We start from the raw sequence: 22,009 nt of genomic DNA, 5'->3' as shown, positions 1-22,009 counted from the left end.
CGTGAACACGAAGGAGTTTCACTGTAATTGTAAAAGATTTTCTCATAGCTCTTAAACTTAATATTAGTTAATGACATTTTGTAAATTTAAGTTTAAATGATTTTTGAGAAATAGAAAAATGCATAGTTGATTGTAGCATTCACTACATTAAAGAGGTTGATACTGTTGCTGTAGTTAGTAGTATATGCTTCTCCACTTGCACCCATGTCCAAATTGTAAACAAATGATTACTAGCAGACTTCATAAGTCTCTGGAATAGTATTGGAGGTCTATGTTATTATTGTTATCATCAGTCTTAACTAACTTGATAAGGATGCAGTTGCTGGGTAAAGTAAAATAAAAGATATATTTGAATTTAGAGAGGATCGTGTCAAAATTGACAAGTGGGTATAGTATACTCTGTTTTTGAATTTGTGGAAATATAAATAGATATAGTTCTGGGACAATTGAATTAAAAAACCCATTTCACTAAAAGAAGTTACAAAATTGTAGACATATGCAACAAGTGGGATTTTGGGACTTTACAGAGAGGAAAAGCAGTAGCTAAAGGAAAATGAGAAGTGAGTGTATTTTGAAGCTATCTAATTCTTCAGAAGATAAAAGTATGTTGTACTTATGTGTCTTTGAAAAAGGCAATAAGAACAGAAAATTCATCTCTGACGAAAGAAGTTCAAGACTTAAAGGCTAAGCAAAATGATCAGGTAATGCATATAGTAGATTCTACAACTGTTCTTTTTAAACAGTGGAAATTTAAGTTTGTTTCTCTTCCAAGGTGGAATTTATCAAGTATAGTTTTTAAATCAATGAATGACTATTTATTTGATTATCAGTAATATTGCTATAGTTCGTTGAATTTATAGCATGCCAGTCACTATTAGAGTCATTGCAGTTTTGAGTATACAAATAAAAATGGAATATAAATAATGTTTAAAAGAGGTTACTAAAATTTAGACAGTTTCCTAGTTGTATTTTTTTCTTTGTCTAGTTAGAATGACTAAATGATTTAAATCTTTAATGATTTTTCTTTTGGCCTACACTTACAAGTAATTTTAAAACTCTTTACTTTTAGTATGTTGTTATTTTCATCATTATGACATTTGAAACATCTAGAAAGAATTCCTGGGTTTACTTTTCCCATTTGGTATAGTGGAAAATTTAAGGATAAATTGTACTTTCCTATTTCTGATGCATTAATAGAGCAATTTACTAAATAAGATATTTTCCTATTTCTAGGTTTCTTTTGCATCTTTAGTTGAAGAACTTAAGAAAGTGTAAGTGATAACCTTACTTCAACCTGGTCTTTGTTTTTTGGCCTGTTAGTACTCACAAATCTAGTTTTACTTTTTGGAGAGACACCTGATGTATGTTAGTTAACTTATACTACAAATTTTTTCATTAATGTACTAAGGAAAGTCATTGTTTCCCAAGTGTAATTTTAAAAAAAGTTTTCATAATTGATTAGATTTATTTTTATATGCCATCAAACTGCTAATTTTTTGTCTTTCAAAAACCAGGTTATAAGACATTTATGTCCTTGCATGTATCCTCTTCTTAAGGTGTCTGTAAAGTTTGGTGTAATTGTGTACAAGTTCTGCCAGAGCTCCAAAATCCTGGAAAATTCCATTGTTGAGAGGAACTTGCTTATCTCTAATGTTCTTCTTGGTACAAATCTTATATTCCTTACGAACTGTTGAAGCACATTACCAAATTCATGTCGGCATAGGCTTTAATGATCTGGTAGTTACTGATTCTATTTTAGGAGTAGGTTTAAGTCCCTCCCCTCACTTTTTTTTCTCCCTGCAAAGATAGGTTGCTGTTTTACTTAACATAGGAGTTGAAGAGCCTTTTCATGATTAGTGTTGTTTTTTGTGTCTTAGTTGGTGGATCCTGGTGATTTCTATTCAAACTAACACTGTGTATGTTTATTAAGGATCCATGAGAAAGATGGAAAGATCAGATCTGTGGAAGAGCTTCTGGAAGCTGAAGTTCTCAAAGTTGCTAATAAGGAGAAAACTGTTCAGGTATTGGAAGAGATTTAGAAAACAACGAACGTGTTTGGCTTTCTGTTTATCAACTTTAGTTAACATCATTTAATTTCATGTGTTTGTCTGTACATTGCATTTATGTCAATTTCTGTGTTCCATTGTCCAATCTTGTCTGTTTTGTCATTGTCAAGGATTTGAAACAGGAAATAGAGACTCTAAAAGAAGAAATAGGAAATATCCAGCTTGAAAAGGCTCAACAGGTAAAAATCTAAGAGCCATAGCATGACAGATTTATAGTGTATATGATATTTATGAGCTACTTTTTTTTCTTTTTAACTCAGGAAAAAACCTTCTAGTAGTATGCTTAAGTATGTTGGGTTATATGCTTTTTTTTTTGTGGGGGCGGCTGATTTGAGAAAGTGTCTGATATTATAATCCATATATCTTTTGGAATTTCCATCAAAGGTCCTTTCCTGGAAAGTTTTCTTTTTCTTCTCTTTTTGGATTAGTGTTTCATTTGTTTACAACTTAAAAATAAAATGCAAAACACTTTGGTAAATCTTTTATTACCAAAACCTCCCATTTATAAAAACTAGCCAACTAACCAACTACATGGAACTGAATTTTTTTGGTAGAATACATATATTGCTCAGACTTCTGCCTATAGAACAAAACACAAATTTTACTGGGACATTCTAGAAGTGGATGGGATTACTGGAAATAGATGGGGTTTATTGAATTTAATGTGATAAGGCTTCATTGAATAAAGATGGTGAAATTGCATGAAAAGATGATTTATTCATTGAAAAGATTCATTCAATAATATCTCTTTGAGTTCCTCCCACTTGTGAAAAGATCATACTTCTCAAATATAGATTGAGGATTCAGGAGAGGCTCCTTTGAGGAAATGAAGTCAAGATCTGAAGGGACTGTGAGAATGGAAATAAAAGGTAGTATTAGAAGATGTATGATTTTTTTTTTTTAAAAAAAGGAAACGTAATGAAAGGATAATATAGAATACTGTTGAAGAGTTACCTTTTAAAACTGGGCCGGAGAAAAGCTCTGATATAATTATAAGGAGGTATGTGGAGAGTTAGTTAATACTCTAATTTTCACAATTATAGAAATATCATATTTAGAGTTACCATTTTTAACCATCTCCTTTGTCTTTCCCCCTCCCTGTTCTATTTTTAGTTTGTTAACTTTTATTGTCATTGGAATCAAGGGAAGGTGAAATTAAAACACATCTTGTTTTGGCATGAAAAATTCAGCTGGGATCTTTGTAATTTGAAGTGTATGAATTATAAATATGTCATAAAGCTTATTGGTATTGTTGAATGGATTATAAATTACTTTTTTCTCCTTATATTTCAGTTATCTATCACTTCTCAAGTTCAGGAGCTTCAGAAGTTGTAAGTACTCTTTTATTCCCACAAATATCTCTTTTTCCACAAGTTAAATATAATGAAAGTCATGGCTTCTTTTTATTTGCTTCAAATAATATTTTTAGAAAATATCAAAAATTATTTTACAGGCCCTTAAAGTCTTCAGTTTTTCATTATGCCTTAATCTCTTTAAGTTTTTTGGGGGGGGTAGAAGAAAAGATGGGAAGTCTTATTTAATCTTGACTTACAGTCTGAGTATGACTTAAGCTGAGATATTGCTCTTTGACTATTTAATAGCCACCTGAAACTGAATATATATTGTTGAAGTGACTTTCCCGCTTCAACCATCTAATTTATTTTTTATTGGGATGTTATAATTACACATAGCTGTGGGATTCATTGTGCCATATTTGTACTTATAAACAACATAATTTGATCAGTCTCATTCCCCAGTACTTTGTCATTTCCCTCCCCTCCTTTCTCAGCTGTCTAAATTGAACAGGGTCATATAGAAGAGTATGAGTTGAACTATCCTATTCTATTTATTTTTTAATTTGTTATGATTATTTATACATGACAATAGAATGCATTTTGGTATATTATATACAATATAGAGCGCAACTTCTCATTCCTCAGGCTGTACATGGGCTGAGTCACATCAGCAGTGTGATCATACATGTGTATAGGGTAATAATGCCTATCTTATTCCTCCATCCTTCCCATCCCCACCCCTCATTACCCTATACACAATCTAAAGTTACTTCACCCCCCCACCCCCATTATGAATTAGCATCCACTTATCAAAGAAAACATTTGGCCTTTGGTTTGGGGGTTTTGCTTAGCATGATATTCTGCAGCTCCATCCATTTCCTTGCAAATGCTATAATTTCATTCTTCTTTAAGGCTTAGTAATATTTCATTGTGTATATATACCTCATTTTCTTTTTTTTAATTTTAATTTGTTATATATGATAGCAGAATGCATTACAATTCATACTACACATATAGAGCACAATTTTTCATATCTCTAGTTGTATGCAAATTAGAGTCACTCCATTCGTGTCTTTATACATGTACTTAGGGTAATGATATCCATCTCATCCCATCGTCTTTCATGTCCCCTCCCTCCTCTTCCCTCCCCTGTACCACATTTTCTTTATACATTCATCTGTTTCAGGGCATCTAGGTTGGTTTTATAGTTTAGCTACTGGAGCTACCCTATTTTGTATTCAGTATCTGCATATTCATTGATTAGAATTTTCTTTAATCAGTCCTATACTTCTTAATTGGATTATGCCTTCAAAATCTTATATGCCTTTATACGTTAACATAAGTTTTAGTTTATTTTAGTCACTTTCTTTCTGTGAGTACTACCCGAAATATGATTTTTCAGTCTTAAGTATTTTTGCTTTTAATGGTCATGTTCATTTATAGTTCTTACTAATTTATTGTCAGATTAAAAGGAAAGGAGGAACAGATGAATACCATGAAGGTTCTTATAGAAGAGAAGGAGAAAGACCTAGCCAATAGAGAGAAATGGTTACAGGTGAGACTTTACAAACAAAAGTTTAAAAATACCTTTTTTTAATATTTGAATATCAGTTCACATCTATTCTTTTTAAGGATCTGCAAGAAGAAAACGAATCTTTGAAGACTTATATGCAGGAAGCAGCACAACATAACTTGCAGGAGGTATAGTATAGACAAATTACCAACTTGCTACATAGCGATGAGAAATATTTATTGTATTTGGAAGTAAAGAAGTTAAAGTGTTCTTAGTTTCTTTACCAGGAAAATCATGTTTTCCATTGTTATTATTAAAATATCTTAACTTGTATTCCAGTCAAGCCATATTTAACAGCTTGATTTCTCAGCCTAAGCTTGTAAGCATTTCCTTCTTCCTTTTTCAACTGCACAGCAGGCTCATTTTTAACTGTGTTTAGTTTGTATATTAATCTGTAGTCCTTTGAAAAATAAATAATAAAAGTTAAATTTGATCAAGAAAACTCATTCTTTGTTTTACAAAAGCACTAGTCTTAATTTACCACATAATTATGTTTTTATTTTAGTGGTCTGTGATTCTGTATTTTTATTGTAATACCTGGTTTATTTTGATGTTGGTGTTAAAAAATGTGGATCTGTTTCTTAGGCGTATTCTACATCACAATTTGAAGAGCTTGAAATTATGTAAGTATACATTTAGCCAGCTTCCCCCAGCTCCTGCTATATTTTTTTTATTAATGCATTATAGTTGTACATAATGGTTGGATTTGTTCTTATGTATCTGTACATGCACACAATATAGCAGTATAATTTGGCCAAATTATTCCCTAGTATTTCCCCTTTCCCCCTCCTACTCCTTCCCCTGTGCCCTTTACTTATCTCCCTTCTATTTTCATGAGATTCCTCACCCCTCCTACCTTTCTTCACCTTTCTCCCTCCCTAGCTTCCACACGAGTAAATATGACCCTTGATCTTCTGAGTGTGGCTTATTTTGCTTGACATAATGGTCTCTAGTTTCATCCATTTTCCTGCAGATGACATAATTTCATTTTTTATGACTGAATAAAACTCCATGTGTGTACACACACACACACACACACACACACACACACTACATTTTCTTCATTCATTTATCCATTGATGGACACCACACAGGCTAGTTCCATAGTTTTAACTATTGTGAAATGCGCTGCTTTAAACATGGTTATGCATGTCTCGGCTATTGTATGATGACTCATTCTTCAGATTAAATACCAAGGAGTGGTATAGCTGGGTCATATGGTGGGTCCATTCCTATCTTTTGAGGAGCCTTCATGCTGATTTCCACAGTGACTACTAGTGTACAGTTCCACCAATAATTTAAAAGTGTTCCTTTTTATCCACATGACTGCCATTTTTAACTGGAGTTAGATGAAATCTCAGTCTAGTTTTGAGTTGCATTTCTCTTTTGCTAATGATGCTAAATGTTTCTTCATATATTTGTTGGCCATTGTATTTCTTCTTTTGAGAAGTGTCTGTTTAATTCATTTGCTCATTATTAATTGGGTCATTTGCTTTTTTGGTGTCAAGTTCTTTGAATTCTTTATAGATTCTGGACATTAATCAGTCAGAAGAGTAGCTAGCAAAGATTTTCTCCCATTCTGTAAATTCTCTCTCTTCACATTCTTTGTTTCCTTTGCTGAACAGAAGAATTTTAATTTGATGCCATTCCTTTTATTTCTCTTTGACATTTGGCATTATTTCCTTGACATTATTTAGGGGTCCTATTGAGAAAGTTGTTGCCTGTGCCTATAGGTTGGAGTGTTGGCTTTTTTCTTCTAGGAGTTGCATAGTTTCTGGTCAAATTCCTAGTTCTTTAATTCATTTTGAGTTGATTTCTGGTTGTTTTATTCTTCCAAATAAGTTTTAGGAGTTTTTTCTAGTTCTGTGGAGAATGTCATTAGTATTTTGATGGGGATTGCTTTGTATATTGCTTTTGGTAATATGTTCATTGTAGCAATATTAACACTGCCTGTCCATGAACACAGGAGGTCTTTCCATCTTCTTGTATCATTGTCTTTTTAATTCTGCAGTGTTCTATACTTTTATTATAGAGGTCTTTCACTTCCTCAGATTTATTCCTAGGTATTTTATTTTTCTTGAGGCTATTGTTAATGGGATTGTTTTCCTAGTTTCTTTCTCAGTAGATTCATGTTGGTATATAGAAAACTATTGGGTTTTGTATGTTGATTTTGTAACCTGCTGCTTTGCTGCATTTGTTTCTTAGCTTTAGTGGTCTTTTGGTGGAGCTTTTTGGGTCTTCTAGGTACAAATAGGATCATATCTTTTGCAAACAGTAATAATTTGACTTATTTCCTTTTTTTTTTTTTTTTTAATTTCTTATTTCTCTCTCTTGCCTAATTGCTCTGGCTAGAATTTCTAGCACTGTATTAAATAGGAGTGGTGAGAGTGAACATCCTTGTCTTGTTCCAAATTTTAAAGAATATGTTTTTATTTTTTTCCCCATTCACTCTGATGTTGGCTTTGGGTTCTATGTTTATAACCTTTATAATGTTGAGATAGGTTCCTTTTATTCCTAGTTTCTTCAGTGGTGTATTTTTTAAATCACAAATGGGTGCTGAGTTTTGTTAAAGGCTTTCTCTGCATCTATTAAGATGACTGAGTGATTTTTGTCCTTAATCCTATTAATGTGATGAATTCCATTTATTGATTTGTGTATGTTAGACCATCCTTGCTTTCCTGGGATAAAATGGATTTGGTCATGATGTACAATCTTCTTATCATATTGTTGAATACTATTTGCTAATATTAAGTATTTTTGCATCTAAGTTCATCAGGGATATTGATCTATAATTTTCTTTCCTTGGTGTGTCCTTATCTGGGGTTGATATGAGTATGATACCTGCCTTCTAGAATGAATTTTGAAGTATTCCATCACTTTCTATTTCATGGAATAATTTGAGGACCATTGGCATTAGTTCTTCTGTAAAAGTCTAAGAATTTAAGAATTTAGCTGAGAATCCTGGGTTTTTCTTTGTTGAAAGGCTTTTTCTTACTGCTTCTTTCTCATTGCTAGTTATTGATCTGTTCAGGTTTTCAATCCTCTTGATTGAATTTGGACAGATTGTATGTGTCTAGAAATATATCCATTTCTTCTAGGTTTTCCAATTTATTGGAGTATTAGTTTTCAAAATAGTCCCGAATGATCCTCTGGATTTCTGTGATGTCTCTGGTGATTTGGTTAGTTTGGCCAAGGGCTTATCAATCTTGTTTATCTTTTCAAAGAGCCATTTCTTTCATTGGTCCTTTGTATTGTTTTTTTTTTATTCAAAATTTCATTGATTTTTTTTGGCTTTGATCTCAATTATTTCCTTCTACTGGTTTTGAGGTTGGTTTGTTTTTCTTTTTCAAAGGCTTGGAGATGCATTATTAGGTTGTTCATTTGGGCTCTTTTCTGATTTTCTTATGTAGCATTCATAGCTATAAACTTTCCTCTTAGAACTGCCCTCATAGTATCCCTGAGGTTCTGATGTGTTTTATCACTATTCTGATTTGATTCTAAGAATTTTTAAATTTCTCCTCTGATTTCTTGTATTACCCATTCACCATTCAAATGTGTATTGTTCAGTTCCCATGTTTTTATATAGCTTCTGTAGGATTTTTTTTTGTTTTTTGGTGTGAATTTCTAATTTCATCCCAATATGGTTTGATAGGATCCAAGGAATGTTTTTTCAGTTGTTTTGTATTTGCTAAGAATTGCTTTGTGGTCTAAAATATGTTATTTTTTAGAGAATATTCATGAGGTGCTGAGGACAAAGTGTATTTAGCTGTTGTTGGATGAAGTATTCTATAGATGTCTGTTAAGTCCATTTGATTTGAAATATTTTTCAGGTTCAAAGAGTCTACTGAGTTTGTCTGGACGACCTATCTAATGGTGAGAGAGATGTGTTGAAATCACCCAGTATTATTGAACTGGGGTCTGTTTGAGGCTTTAATTTGAGTAGTGTCTCTTGTGTAATTAGGTATATTAACATTTGGGTCATAAGTATTTACTATTGTTATATCTTCTTGTTGGATTGTTCCCTTTACCAGTATGTCTTTTGGGGTTCTGAATGCCTCTTGTATCTGGATATCAATCTCATTTTGAAGTTTGGAAAATTTCTCTGAAGAGGTTATCATTCCTGTACCTCACAGCCCCCTTCAATTCCAATGAATCTTAAATTTGAACTCTTAATATTCAGAGTTGTTGTATATTCTGATCATGGTTACTTATCTTCCTTTCTTTAAAACTGTCTGAATGTTCAAGGCTGGCCACTTTGTCTTCCAGATGCAATTCTATTCTCAGCATGGTCTACTATATTAGACTTGATTGGGTCTTTCATTTGTATATTGGTTCTTTTTCAATATGTCTATCTCCTTATTGAATTTCTCATTCATAACCTATATTGACTTTCTTAATATATTCAGTTTTTCTGTGTTTTTGAAATTCATTGATCATTTTTTAATCATTCTGTTGAATTCTTATCTTTCCTCCACTTGAATATCTTTGGAATCAGTTGCTGGTGAATTATGAACTTTAGGAAGCTTCATTTTTTTTTTTTTTTTTAAAGGAATTCTCATTCCTATGTTGGGTTTTATGCATCTATCAGGATGGATTTCTCTTTCACTCTTATGTGGGTCTTTTCAGAGCACAGCCTTCTCTTGTGAGAGTGTCCTTAAGTGATCTAGATTGAGACCCCCTCCTAAGTGTGATATCCACAGCCTTTGTGTTAATTCTGTTTTTGTTGTAGGTGTGGCTGTCTGTGATCCGGACCTGAAGGCCCACTCTTAACCCTTCCTATTTGGGGCCTTGTCTTTTAAGTTTTTGTCCCTTCTATTCTTCGTATTCAAGTATAGCTGAAGTTTGAGTATTGTTAGTTTGTCTGTGGAGCAAGGTGTACCATCTTTTGGCTGAGTTTAGTTCTGTAGCAGAGTCTCTACCCTGTGAACTTGTAGTGACCCAGTAGATTCCTGGCACTTCACAGAAAAGGGGGAAATAATAGCAACACTTGATGCAAATAATATACAGCATTCAAATAAGTACAGGTGCCTACTGTAACGTTTACAACACTAATTATCACAAATACAGAAATGGTGGAGTCTGCAGTTGACAACAGCAAACACAATAAATAACTGTAAACTAGATATGGCATTAAAACAAACAGCAAGTGTCAACTGTGGCATCCACAGCAGTAATAATTACAACATGAATGGTAGGGACAGGAGTTATATAAAACAAATAGTTCTAAAAGATGATAAAAATACAGTTCATTAAGAGAAAAGATTATATGATAGGAAGTAGAAGAAAGTTTAGAATGTTTTACCATCTCCATAGCCAGGCCACAGGGTCTGTATCCTGATCTCCAAGCTCCCAAAGGCCCACAGACAAATGATTATCTAGAGCTGAGGGGCTCTGGGCCTCCCCAAGGTTGAACAGCCAGAGAGCAAGGTTTCCTGGTCAAAGGGATGCCTGAGGTACCATCAACAGCATAGCTGCCATGGTCTTTTGGATAATGTGACTCATGAACCCTGGCTTTCTAGCTCCTACTTGGAGTGATCCCTGAACCACATTCACAGTTGTTGAATATGAATATACTGGGTAATTAATTAATAAAGGGGATATGTGCTGGTGAAAAAAATGTGAACAAATAGAATGCAAAAAATGATGGTTATAAAGAAGGAAAATATATGAACACAAAAGGAGGGAGAAAAAAATAGGAGAATTCAGCAATTAGCAGAAGAAGAAAGGAGAAAAAAGGAATAAGAAAAAGAAACAAAAAAATAAAAATAAAAACCCCCAACTTTAGAATATAAGGCAAGGAAAAGTAACTGTGTTAAAAACATACTAAAAATGAGAAAAAAATAAATATGCATACATGTATGTCCACAGCTTAAAATTAGTATTTGAGGAATAACACTTCTAATTAGAAAATAATTATAGTTGTAATATTGGTAAAATAGAACTTGTCACATTTGTTATTCTGTGCTGAATAGTAAAAATATTGACTGCAGTCAGTATAGGAGGTGTCAGATTTTGTAGATGCTCATCCTGAAACCAATTTTATATACTGTGAAATCTGTTTTCTTAAGCTAAATGAGGCTGCACTGGTGAGGAATGGTATCTGGACCTTAGCTTTTTGGTTCTCTCTAGAGTCACTTCAAAGGGATTTTTCTTTAATGTGGTGCCCAGCAATATTTATCAGTGTTTGTTTTTAAGAAGTTTCCTCTTGAAAGTTGTCTTTGAAATTAAGATAATGTGAATATTTATTAAGTCATTTATGAATACAAGGAAGATGACTTCTTGACAACAAGATGGCTCATTTGTGCAACTAATTTATCTCTTGGGCATTATATAACTGTCAAGGTGCTTTTCTCATCTTCTAAGAGAAAGCTTAGGACACTTGTGGCATCTTTGTAGTTGGTATATAAATTACAAAAGTGTATATTTTAGGTTTATTTTTGCCTTACCTTTTACTTGAATTTTATTTTTAAATTAATAGACTTTATGGGGACGTATTTAGGTTTACAGAAAAATGAGAGAAATTAGGTATACAGAAAATATGAAAAAAAAAAAAAAACGAGAGTTCCCATATCCCCCTTTCATTTCCCCCATTATTAACATTTTTCATTAGTAATATATATATTTAAAGCAGTTTATAGACAATAGCAATACGTTTTTTAAAACTAAACGTCAGGTTTTTGTTGGGATTCACTCTGTAGATTTTAACAAACATATAATGACAGTATTTTCATTATAGTATCATACAGAATAGTTTTGCTGACCTAAAAATCTTCTGTGCTTCACCTGTTCATTGATCCATCCTCCTTTCATTTATTCCCCACTCCTATCCCCCTCACCCTGAATTCTGGCAACCATGGATCATCTTACTATCTCCATAGTTAAGCTTTTTCCAGAATGTCATAGTTGGAACCATATAGTATGTAGCTTTTTCAGATTGGTTTCTTTCACTTTAGCAATATGTACTTAAGGTTTGTCTTTTCATTCTTTTATCCCACATTTATTATGTGTGCGGCTGTATTTTTCATATTGACCTATAAGCATCTTGATATTCTTTTTGGATTTAAATGGGATAAAAATAGTGTTCCATTCAGCAAATACCTGAGAACCTTCAGACACTGGAGATACTGGGTTCCTGCTTGGGTAAGATGGATAAACCGAACATTTAGCAGTATAGTTGGGTGCTGGGGCACACACCTATAATCCCAGCTACTTAGGAGTTGGAGGCAGGAAGATATGCAAATTCAAACCCAGCCTCAGTAACTTAGACCCTGTCTCAAAATAAAAGATAAAAGGCCTGGGACTGTAGCTCAGTGGTAAAGCGCCCCTGGTTTTAATCCCCAGTGGCTTGCTTGCTCCTCACAAAAAAGGTGGTAAGTGTTGCTTAGATGACAAAGTCAGGTGGAATTCACTTGGGCTAGATTGACTAAGACTATAAGAGTGTACCTGACTAAATTATATGTAACACCTTTTTTAGCACATTAGTTGTGTATATTGTAACTTCCAGGGCCAGTGAATTATGGCTAACATTCTTGGGAGCAATACTCATTTCTTTTTAAGTGATACATTTTCGAACAGTTTCATGAAATACAGTTTTGCTCATACCTTTTGTTTTTAGAGTTTTCTCTAGATAAAATCATAAAATGTTATATACACAATAAGCTGTAGCAATTTTAGGATGTTCTTAATTTTGAGTAGAATGATGTGGAAATACTGTCTTTTGAACAAATTCAAAAGTTTGTAGTATGAAGAGAAAAAGATTGTAGGCATTGTTTATGCTATCATTTTTCTTAAGGGTAATATTGGAGTCTGGCTTTCCTTTTCAATGCACATTAGTAAGATAAGTTGTTTGTAAAAATTCTAGGTTGAAAGAGAAGGAAAATGAAATGAAGAGAGTAGAAGCTGTGCTAAAAGAGAGGGAGAGCGATCTTTCTAGCAAAACAAAGCTGTTACAGGTGAATATGATAACTTAAAATTAATTATTGGGTGAGTTATTATCTTTAAAATGCTTTTACTGCTATGAAAAGGGACGAGAATACTGAGCAAGCCTTCCTGAACAAATATTGTGTCTCATTCCTTAGAGATAACTGCTGTCATTTTTGGTTAATATCTTTTGAGAAATCACCAGTACATAAAATATATAAATGTATATTTACTTGTATTATTTATATAGTTTTTTTGTTTTGTTTTCTTCCCTAATTACCAATGTTTTTGAGATCTCTCCAGGGAAGTACATTTCTGGCTTTAACTTTGAATAGCCTTTTGTATTACTTATATAATCAATCCCAGTTGATGGAATCCTAGACTGTTCAGTGTTGTTTTTTGTGTTACAAACAATTCTGTAGTGAATACATTTTGAATACTTCTGCTCCTGTCTCTGTGTTATAAATTTCTGGGTCAAAGGTTTATGCAGATGTTTTGTTTTGAAAGAGCTTAAATAGGAAGTCAGTATCTCGTCACCTTCATGTAGTTAATGTTTAGATACTTACAGAACAGTGATTTGAAGTCATTACATGTTAGTATATGTCTTGAACTAGTTTTGCTCACATTTCATACTGTAAGGGTTGGTTCTGTCACATGCCTCTCCCTCCCAGGTAAGCTTATTTTAAATTTTGTTAGGTAATGTTAAATTGCCCTCCAAAAATGTTCCTACTAATTTAGTCTTGCTAATAGAGGCCCACTTCCCAGTGTTCCAACACTGACAAAAGATGATAACATTTGATATTATTCTTGAAAGCTGTTAAGATTGTTTTAAATTTGTGTTTGATTGTGAGAGAAGTTAAGCATTCTTCATGTGTTGGTCTACCAGTATTTAAAATATATATTCAAGGTGGTAACTCTGCTCGATAAAAATAAAAATTGATTTGTAATTAAATTTTTATTTATTTTTTTCTATACTTTTTCTTCTGGAATGACTTACTAATCTTACTAATTTATTATATGCTTTTTACACAATAATGGAAATTAGCCTTTTCTTTTTTGTAGATGTAGATGAACAGCATGCCTTTATTTTATTTGCTTATTTTTTATGTAGTGCTGAGGATTGAACCCAGTGCCTCATACATGCGAGGCAAACCTGGAAATAAGCCTTTTGTTATTATGAGTTGATTTGTTTGCCTGAGTTTTTCTTTTGACTTTTTTGTTTATGTGTGTGTGTTTTCCCCTCTCTTTTGGAAGTTTAATTCTTTATCAAGAAAGGCTAGGTCCATTATTAAATAATCCATCTTTTCTGAAGTGGTTTTGCTCCCCAGGGCACATTTAGCAATATCTGGAGATAAAACTTTGGTTGTCAAAGCTGGAAGAAAGGTGTTATTGCACCTACTAGATGGAGGCTATGAATTGCCAAATGTTCTACTATATATAGGGCAACCTCCTACCTCAAAGAAATATCCAGTACAAAATGCCACTAGTGCTAATTGAGAAACCTATTTCTACTAATGTGAAATGTCACTCCATACTAAATTCCTATAAATATTTGGGCCTGTTCTGTCTTCTATTTTGTTTCATGGAGATGTGTCACTGCCAGACTAGTACTAAGTATAATTACTGTAATTACATATTTAAAATAAGGCCTATCACGTCCTTCTAAGATTATTACTATTTTGGAATTTTTCTAGATTGTATGATGTACTTCAAAAACTTATGGAAAACAAAAGTCTCTGTTGGGTATTCATGTCTTATTTTTGTTGAAATAGGAGGTACAAGATGAAAACAAATTGTTTCAATCCCAGATTGAGCAGCTTAAGCAACAAAATTACCAACAGGTAGGTATTATTAAATGTCCTGCCTTTTGCCTTTGTGGTAAAAATTATACAACCAACAAAATTATAATATATAAAAATATAATAAATATATATTATAAAAATTATACAATAATTAGTCTTGCAGTTTTTTTTACATTTTCATTGAGATTAAAGAGTTTTATTATTTATACAAGCATTTATCAAATTTCCTGTAAGACAAAGCAATTTGCTATGCCATAGCCAAGATAAAATAATCTACAATATATAAAAATATACCCAAATAATATTATTATCTGAATTTAGCCCTTTTTTTTATATCTGTCTGTGTGTATTCTGATCCTCTAGATTGCTTTTCTTATGAAGTTACTTAAAATCTTACAGAGGTCATTTTAAACATGTATACACTGTTGTTGCTTTCTCAAAAAAAAAAAAAATCAATAATTGGAGAAAAACAAGTATGTTGTAAGTAATGGTCTACCAGTATTTAAAATATATATTCAAGGTGGTAACTCTGCTCGATAAAAATAAAATTTAAAAATTTTAAATGGCATATTCCCCACGATTTTATTTATAAATGTATGGATACAATAGTATTTATTTTGAAAGGCAAAGAATTAGAATCCTGAGCTGGGATTGTGGCTCGGTGGTAGAGTGCTCACCTAGCACGAGTAAGGCTCTGGGTTTGATCCTTAGCACCACATATAAATAAATAAAGGTTATTTAAAAAAAAAAAAAAAAAAAGGAAGTAGAATCCTGGTTGACAAGAAGTTTCTAATAGTTTAGGTTGGGAGATTGAAGTCATCAAGGAATAAATATGTGAAGGCTGTGTGCCTTTGCATATTATGTAAAAGTTAACTTTTTCTTTCATATTAGGAAATTTTCCAAACTTTCCTTTTGATTTCATTTTCATTTAAGGGTTTTTTTAAAGTTACTTTTGAAAGCTTAAAATTTTTACATAGTGAAATATGGATTATAAAGTATGGAAATTCAAGCTATTTCTATTACTGGAGTCCTAGGCTGGAAGACTGGCTCCAGGGATCCAAATAAATAAGATGTGGCTAGTTGCCCACAAAACAGAAAAAGTAATGGTAAAAATCAGGAAAGGAACTTAAATCTTGGTGGGACACCAGGAAGTAAAAGGGAAATCAGTGTTTCTAGCCTTGTCTTTGGGGATACTGGCATGAGCTTCCAGATTATATAGACAAGAGGAACCATAAATATGCAGAGTTTAGCAATCTTGGTCAGATTGTGGCCTGGTTTTTTATTATTTCAGAATTGGTCAGGATGGCATTGTTGGGATGATGAAAAAGTTATTGTTGCCTGGGGAGTAGTTTTGACTCATTACATGATGTTTATCGATTATACCTCTTATACCTGGAATCCAAGGTGATTTAGAACAAAACAGTCAGATGTAAACTGGAGACAGAGATGTCAAGTTTTTCCTTTTGCAAGCCCAGGTGAAAAGTCAGTGTTTTTAGCAAAAACAACTTTTAAGTCTTGTTAAATATCACCTCAGTGCTTTGCCCATAGGAAATTAATAAGTATTTGTTAAATGAAGAGTTTAAGTATATAGTGACAATGAAGATTAGAGTTAGTACTCAGTACATCTTACAAATTTGTACATGATTTTTATTACAATCACAAAGTTAAGGTGCTAACATGGGGAACAATGGTATTTTCTCTTTTGGTATTGTCTTAATTTATATGTGAGAAAATTTTTTTCTTCTTCTTGAAAGTTTTGTTTTGAAATAACATTTAATTCTTTTTAAATAGGTATCTTCTTTCCCCCCTCATGAGGAATTATTGAAAGTGTAAGTAATAAGTTTGATTCATAGTTTGGGAAGTGATAACATTTTATGTGCTAAAGAGTTCTCAGAAATAATTTAATGGAACTGCAAATGGTCACCTATTTTTTACAGTTCTGTTTACATATCTTGAACTGCTCATCAGTGGAGTTTAGCTGTGTCTTTGGCTGGTGGATGCTCCTTCTAATTGTATTTAGATTTCTTTGAGTATCTTGCTAATGGAGATATTATTTTTTTCCTCTTTTTTTAGGCATTAGGAAAATATTCAATCAAACTACACTTTAACAACTTTACTAGATCACCTTCAGTTACCTCAGTTTTCCTACTGAGTCTTCTTTATTCTAGATCTCATTGTGCAATATAATGGTTCACATTTTGGGTTAACTCTTGGATTTTAAAGAAAACTTATAATCTTTCCACTTGCTCTCTTTTAAGGTAGAACTTTAAAAAAAAACAAAACTGAAAGTTCTTTTTGACCTATAACTTTTGCTAGGAGGCTACATTTGAGGTCATTTCAGATAAGTTATAGCATGTGTCAAGTGTTAAATCTCAGCCACATTAAGAATATTAATAGGTGATATTGATAATCTAAATGGTTAGATTTAATCTAAATAGTAATTTTCCTTTTGGCTTTTTTATAAAGTTGGTCATTTATTAGGTTAGAATTATTTACTATTTTTTAGTCTTGATCCTGGATCTGTAAAGATTTTCTATGAAAGGGTCTAATAATGAATATTTTAGATTTGGGGATCTACGTAGGTCTTTGTTTCATACTATTTTTTTATTTTTCAACCTTTAAAAACAAAACAGGAGACTAGGCATGATGGTGCTTTTCTGTAGTTCCAGGTACTTGGGAGGCTGAGGTGGGTGGATTACTGGAGGTCGTGAATCTGAGACTATAGCCTGAGCAATATAAACTTAAAATAAATTTACATGCATAAACTTATTTTAAGTTTAAAATGTTGTATGAGCAACATAGTGAGACCTTATCTTTAAAAAAAAAAAAAAAGTTAAAACAGCGCTTATTTCAAGGCCATACTAAAACAGACTCTGGGCATGGCACCCCTTATTTAGAGCCTTATTCTTAAGAAGGAGCGATCTGTAATTTAACTTTATACTCAAGCCACTCTTAACTATGAATCTTTGCCATGGCTTTCTGCATTTATGGGAAATAATTAGTTCATTGGTTAGGACCATGGGGAAAAAATAAATGAATCCAAAGATGTGAAAATGGCAAAATTACTCCTTGTTCATTTTAATATCATGCTTTTATTGTGGTTTAGTTACTTAAAGTCGTAACTGTTTCATTGCCTTCTGGGGAAGAAAAATTAATGTAGGGGACTGCCTTTGTATCAGTTTTCACTCCTCTGAAAATAGCTGATCCAGGTAAAAAAGGAAAATAACTGTGATGACAGTGGTTCATGTATTCATGAACTATTTCTTAAGAGTTGTTTTCTTTTTAGAACAAACCTCAGCATTTCATGTGTGTAAACTTCTTTGAAAAATCATTTCTGAAATTAAGAATTCATATGATGGACTTTCTGTGGTAAATAGTAGCTAAGTTAATACAGTTTTCAGAACATCTATTTTGTGATAACAAATATTCATACATAGGTATCTAAATTACATTATTGTTCACCTAATATCGAAGTTGTGTTACTGTTCATCTAAAATCACTGTTTGCCTAAAATATGTACTAATATTCTGGTTTAGAATTTCAGACAGAGAGAAGGAAATAACTGGTCTCCAGAATGAGTTAGATTCTTTGAAAGATGCTGTTGAACACCAAAGGAAGAAAAATAATGTAAGTAAATCTAAATAAAAATAAAACTTCTTTTTATTCAACATTGAAAAGTTGCTTCAGAAATATTTTTCTTAATCTTTGTAAGAAAGTACTATTGCTTTCTATGTTTTAACTTTTTTGATAAGAGGTGCATGATTAATCATTTTATTGAGGAGTAGATTTTTTTAATACATAAAAGACAATTTTTACACATAGAAATATTTTAACTATTAAAGCTTTGGATTTTTTTTTAACTAAAAATGTAATTGACTTTTTATTGAGCTTTTATTTGGAAAAATAATTTCTTTCAAACTCAGTATTTTAAAATCAAAGATATTAACTCCTATTTAGATCAGGCTAGCCTTTTTATAGACAAGAAGTAATGCCAGTATTGATCAATAATTAAGTTTTCAGAGCCTTCTGGAGCTTTCCTTTTTTTTTTTTTTTTAACTGAGATGCAGTGTGTGTTTTGGTAATTAAGTTTGTTAGAACCCCTAGAACCTGAATGCATTTATACTAAAATGGGAAGGAATAGTTCTTTAGGAGCTCTAAGTCTGGTATTCTTTCTGAGTAGACAAATGGTGAATTTAGGTGAATGTCATACATTTTCTCTTACCAGATAGAAGGTGATCCCTATAAATAGAGTCCAAAAATTCTTGCTCCAGGATGCATTTTTGTATATAAAAATATGATTAATAAGACCAAATTATTATTGAAATCTAAGGAGATGTTGATAATAAATATATATGTTTTCTAGTATAAGTTAGATTTTTAAAAATTTGGGTCAAATTGTTAATTTAACAAGTTGGCATTTTCCTGCACCCCTGAGTTTGTCAAAATTAGGTACGTGAGTTGCCCTTCGTATGTCATGTAACATTACTAACAGCATTGCTTAGCAACAGAACTTGAGGTGAACTTGCCAATAGCCTGCTAACATTTTAACTGTGTTTTATTGGGATTTTGAGATAAGGAGGGCATGGTAATGCCAGTTTAATACAGGACCAGCAGCAATAGCAACGGCACTGGAGGCCTTGAAGCGTGGAAAGAGCCAGGACACTGGAGGCCAGCAGAGCGCAGCGTCAGTCCATTCTAGTTCTGCCACTTCATTTACTTTGTATTGGTGGCCAGATTTCCTAACATTCAGTTATGGTTCCCTCTCTATAAAATGGGAATAAATATTATAAATTGTTGTAAGCATTAGCGAGAATTTGTGATATGCCAAATACAGTATTTGGCACCTAAGTATTCAATACATGGTGAATATTGGCTTTTTACTTTTGGGTTATATTTAGATTTCTGATTCTGAAGTAAGACTGAAAGTTAGCAGATTGTCTTTACTTATATTTGCTATTGAAATGCTGTTAAAATCAAGATCTTTTGGAGCTCAGTTTTTCGATGACCTTTGTTTCTCCGGTACGAGAACATGTTTTATAGTTTTCCAGCTGCCTATTTGCCTCACGCAACTAGTTTGTACAGTTTATGTCAGGTTGATTTTGTGGCATACACATTTGACCATGCCATGAAAGAAAGGGAACACAGTAAATTACTGTGTCATTTCTAGGTATACTGGAAATATGTTAACTTTATTGAAACGTTAAAGGAAAAAATGTGCTACGGTGGAAAGTCCCATGACGATATTGGGCCCTTTTAAAAATCACATGAAAAGCTTTTTGCAATACTTGTGTATTTGCTCTGTCCTTAATCTTCTAATGTTCACCGTACCCGAAATCATACTTGTGATCTTGGTTTGTGTGTTTACTTTTGAATGCTTTCTTCTTTTTCACGTGTGCACAGTAATTACTTTTAAAGCTGGCATATTCGGTGTGTGTACTAAAACATGGAAGGGGGGCATCTTTATTTTCTCATTCAAACTTCTAAACATTGCTTTTTATTTTTTTGCTAATATACATATTTTCCCATTGAAATGATTTTGCAGTAACCAGCATTTAAATGCAGTGCAAAATACTGATGAAGTGAAAAGCAAAAATTTTTTAATAATGGATAAACTGAAATCATTCTTTCTAAAAACGATTAGGACCTTCGGGAGAAAAACTGGGAAGCAATGGAAGCATTGGCATCAACTGAAAAAATGCTGCAGGACAAAGTGAACAAGACTTCCAAGGTTGTAATGCTAACTCTTAGAAACAATCCACTGAACAGAGAAAATCTGCAGCTTGTCTTAAAATCAGACTAAAGCATTTAATTTTACTGCAATTTAAATATAAAATCTTACCATCCACATTTATCATCTCTTGTCATTTCTGCTTTTTTTGTATACTCCTTGAGGCTTTAGTTTTGGGCATGCTGATTTGTTGGGATGATCTCTGTTGGAGCTTTTGCTGAAGAGTCTCAGAAGGCCCGTGCTAGGCACATAGGTTTCTTTCAGAGAGTGTGCCTATTGGGGGTAGTTAAGAGAACCTCAGTGAAAACCCCAAACCAAAGAAATCTAACTGTTTTAGCAGACACATACCTAGCATGTATCTGTGATGCACAGCGAACAAGATTTTGGGGGAAGGGGGCTACACCAGGAAGACTCCAAGTAATGATAAGTCTTAAGAAATATAGGAAAGATATCAGTTCTGAGTATGTTATTGAAAATGGTTCTTTAGGAGAAGGGGACTTAAACTTTCTACATTTTGAGGCAGGTAGATAGTAATGACACATGAGTCATGTTTAAAATGGAATATTAGTATCAAGCATTAATTATTTTGACCAGAGTTTGGAAAGTACTCCTGAAACACATAATCCTCATTGTCTTCAGAACAATGAAGGACATTCTCCTTGAGCTTAACTTGTTTATTGGGTGTGAAGATTTGTAATGAATTATAAAGATTGAGAGAATTGAATCAGCGTGGAACAGGAGTATTGAATTTTGTAGATGGGTTAATGAAAGAACCCATATAATTTAATTCAGCATTCTTAAAGTGGTTTATGTGCCAAGGTAATCTGATGAATTTTAAATACAAATCTTAAGACATTTGAAGGCTTTTCTTAGTAGAATATAGTTTTACATTTCCCTTATTTGTTATTTAGTTATATGCCTATTGACCTGATTATAATTTTTACTAAAACTTAAATTTGAAATAGTTGAGTAGGTATTAGGAGTCGAGAAATTTAGGCCACAGAGTAGAAAAATCTAGAATCGGCAGGGCATTATTGTTTAATTGTGAATGGTTGCAGTTGTATAGTCACAGTTCTGCCTGTTTCTGTACTTTTGTTTTTCACTGTTAAGAGCTACCCTTTACCATTTATTTTGCTAGTAATACTGGATGTCTAGAAAGTGCTGATCTTGCCATTCCTGTAAGAAGCTACCTGCCACCTGCGAGAGGCATGTTTGAATATTATGTTTCTAAAAGAGCGCTAGATTTTGTATGCATGATGGCTTTTTGCACAGCTAATGATCTACAGAGAATAAAATTCAGTCTTCTCCATTTTAACAAAATTTAGACAGTCCTTAAATAGCATATGTGTCAAGTGATATTGATTGACCCAGCCACAAATTGTATTGCAAGAAGTAACCATGTAACACATTTCGGTGATTTAGGTATTAGAAATAAGTAACAGTCAATTTACCAAAGATGTAACAGAGGGTGGCATACTGCCTTTCCAGGACTATTTTTAAAGTAAAAAATACTTTTGAGGAGCTACTATAAATGACAGGTTTACATGAAAGATTTTATATATATATATATACACACACACACACACACACACACACACATACATACATACATACATACATACATA

At 32.7% G+C, this 22,009-nt stretch overlaps 1 protein-coding gene across 11 annotated transcripts in view; it reads left to right on the top strand.

The window, feature by feature from the left end:
- Ktn1 (kinectin 1) overlaps positions 1-22,009 on the top strand; it is a 115,722-nt gene that overhangs the window by 68,781 nt on the left and 24,932 nt on the right. For 5 of the 11 annotated variants that reach the window (XM_046460962.2, XM_046460960.2, XM_046460963.2 and 2 more), the window contains exons 22-34: positions 633-701; positions 1,234-1,271; positions 1,931-2,021; positions 2,177-2,245; positions 3,360-3,397; positions 4,826-4,916; positions 4,994-5,062; positions 5,520-5,557; positions 12,796-12,886; positions 14,627-14,695; positions 16,448-16,485; positions 18,193-18,283; positions 20,298-20,384. In XM_046460962.2, coding sequence (XP_046316918.1) covers positions 633-701; positions 1,234-1,271; positions 1,931-2,021; positions 2,177-2,245; positions 3,360-3,397; positions 4,826-4,916; positions 4,994-5,062; positions 5,520-5,557; positions 12,796-12,886; positions 14,627-14,695; positions 16,448-16,485; positions 18,193-18,283; positions 20,298-20,384 — 879 coding nt within the window. The remainder of the gene's footprint in view (positions 1-632; positions 702-1,233; positions 1,272-1,930; positions 2,022-2,176; positions 2,246-3,359; positions 3,398-4,825; positions 4,917-4,993; positions 5,063-5,519; positions 5,558-12,795; positions 12,887-14,626; positions 14,696-16,447; positions 16,486-18,192; positions 18,284-20,297; positions 20,385-22,009) is intronic. The other 6 variants (XM_046460966.2, XM_046460961.2, XM_046460967.2 and 3 more) reach the window with 3 other exon arrangements.

The sequence above is a fragment of the Marmota monax genome, unplaced genomic scaffold (genome assembly GCF_021218885.2).
Source record: "Marmota monax isolate L192 unplaced genomic scaffold, Marmota_monax_Labrador192_F-V1.1 WCK01_AAM20220418_F8-fsc00001, whole genome shotgun sequence".
Classification (NCBI taxonomy): domain Eukaryota; kingdom Metazoa; phylum Chordata; class Mammalia; order Rodentia; family Sciuridae; genus Marmota; species Marmota monax.
This window is presented reverse-complemented; position numbering and strand designations above follow the sequence as displayed.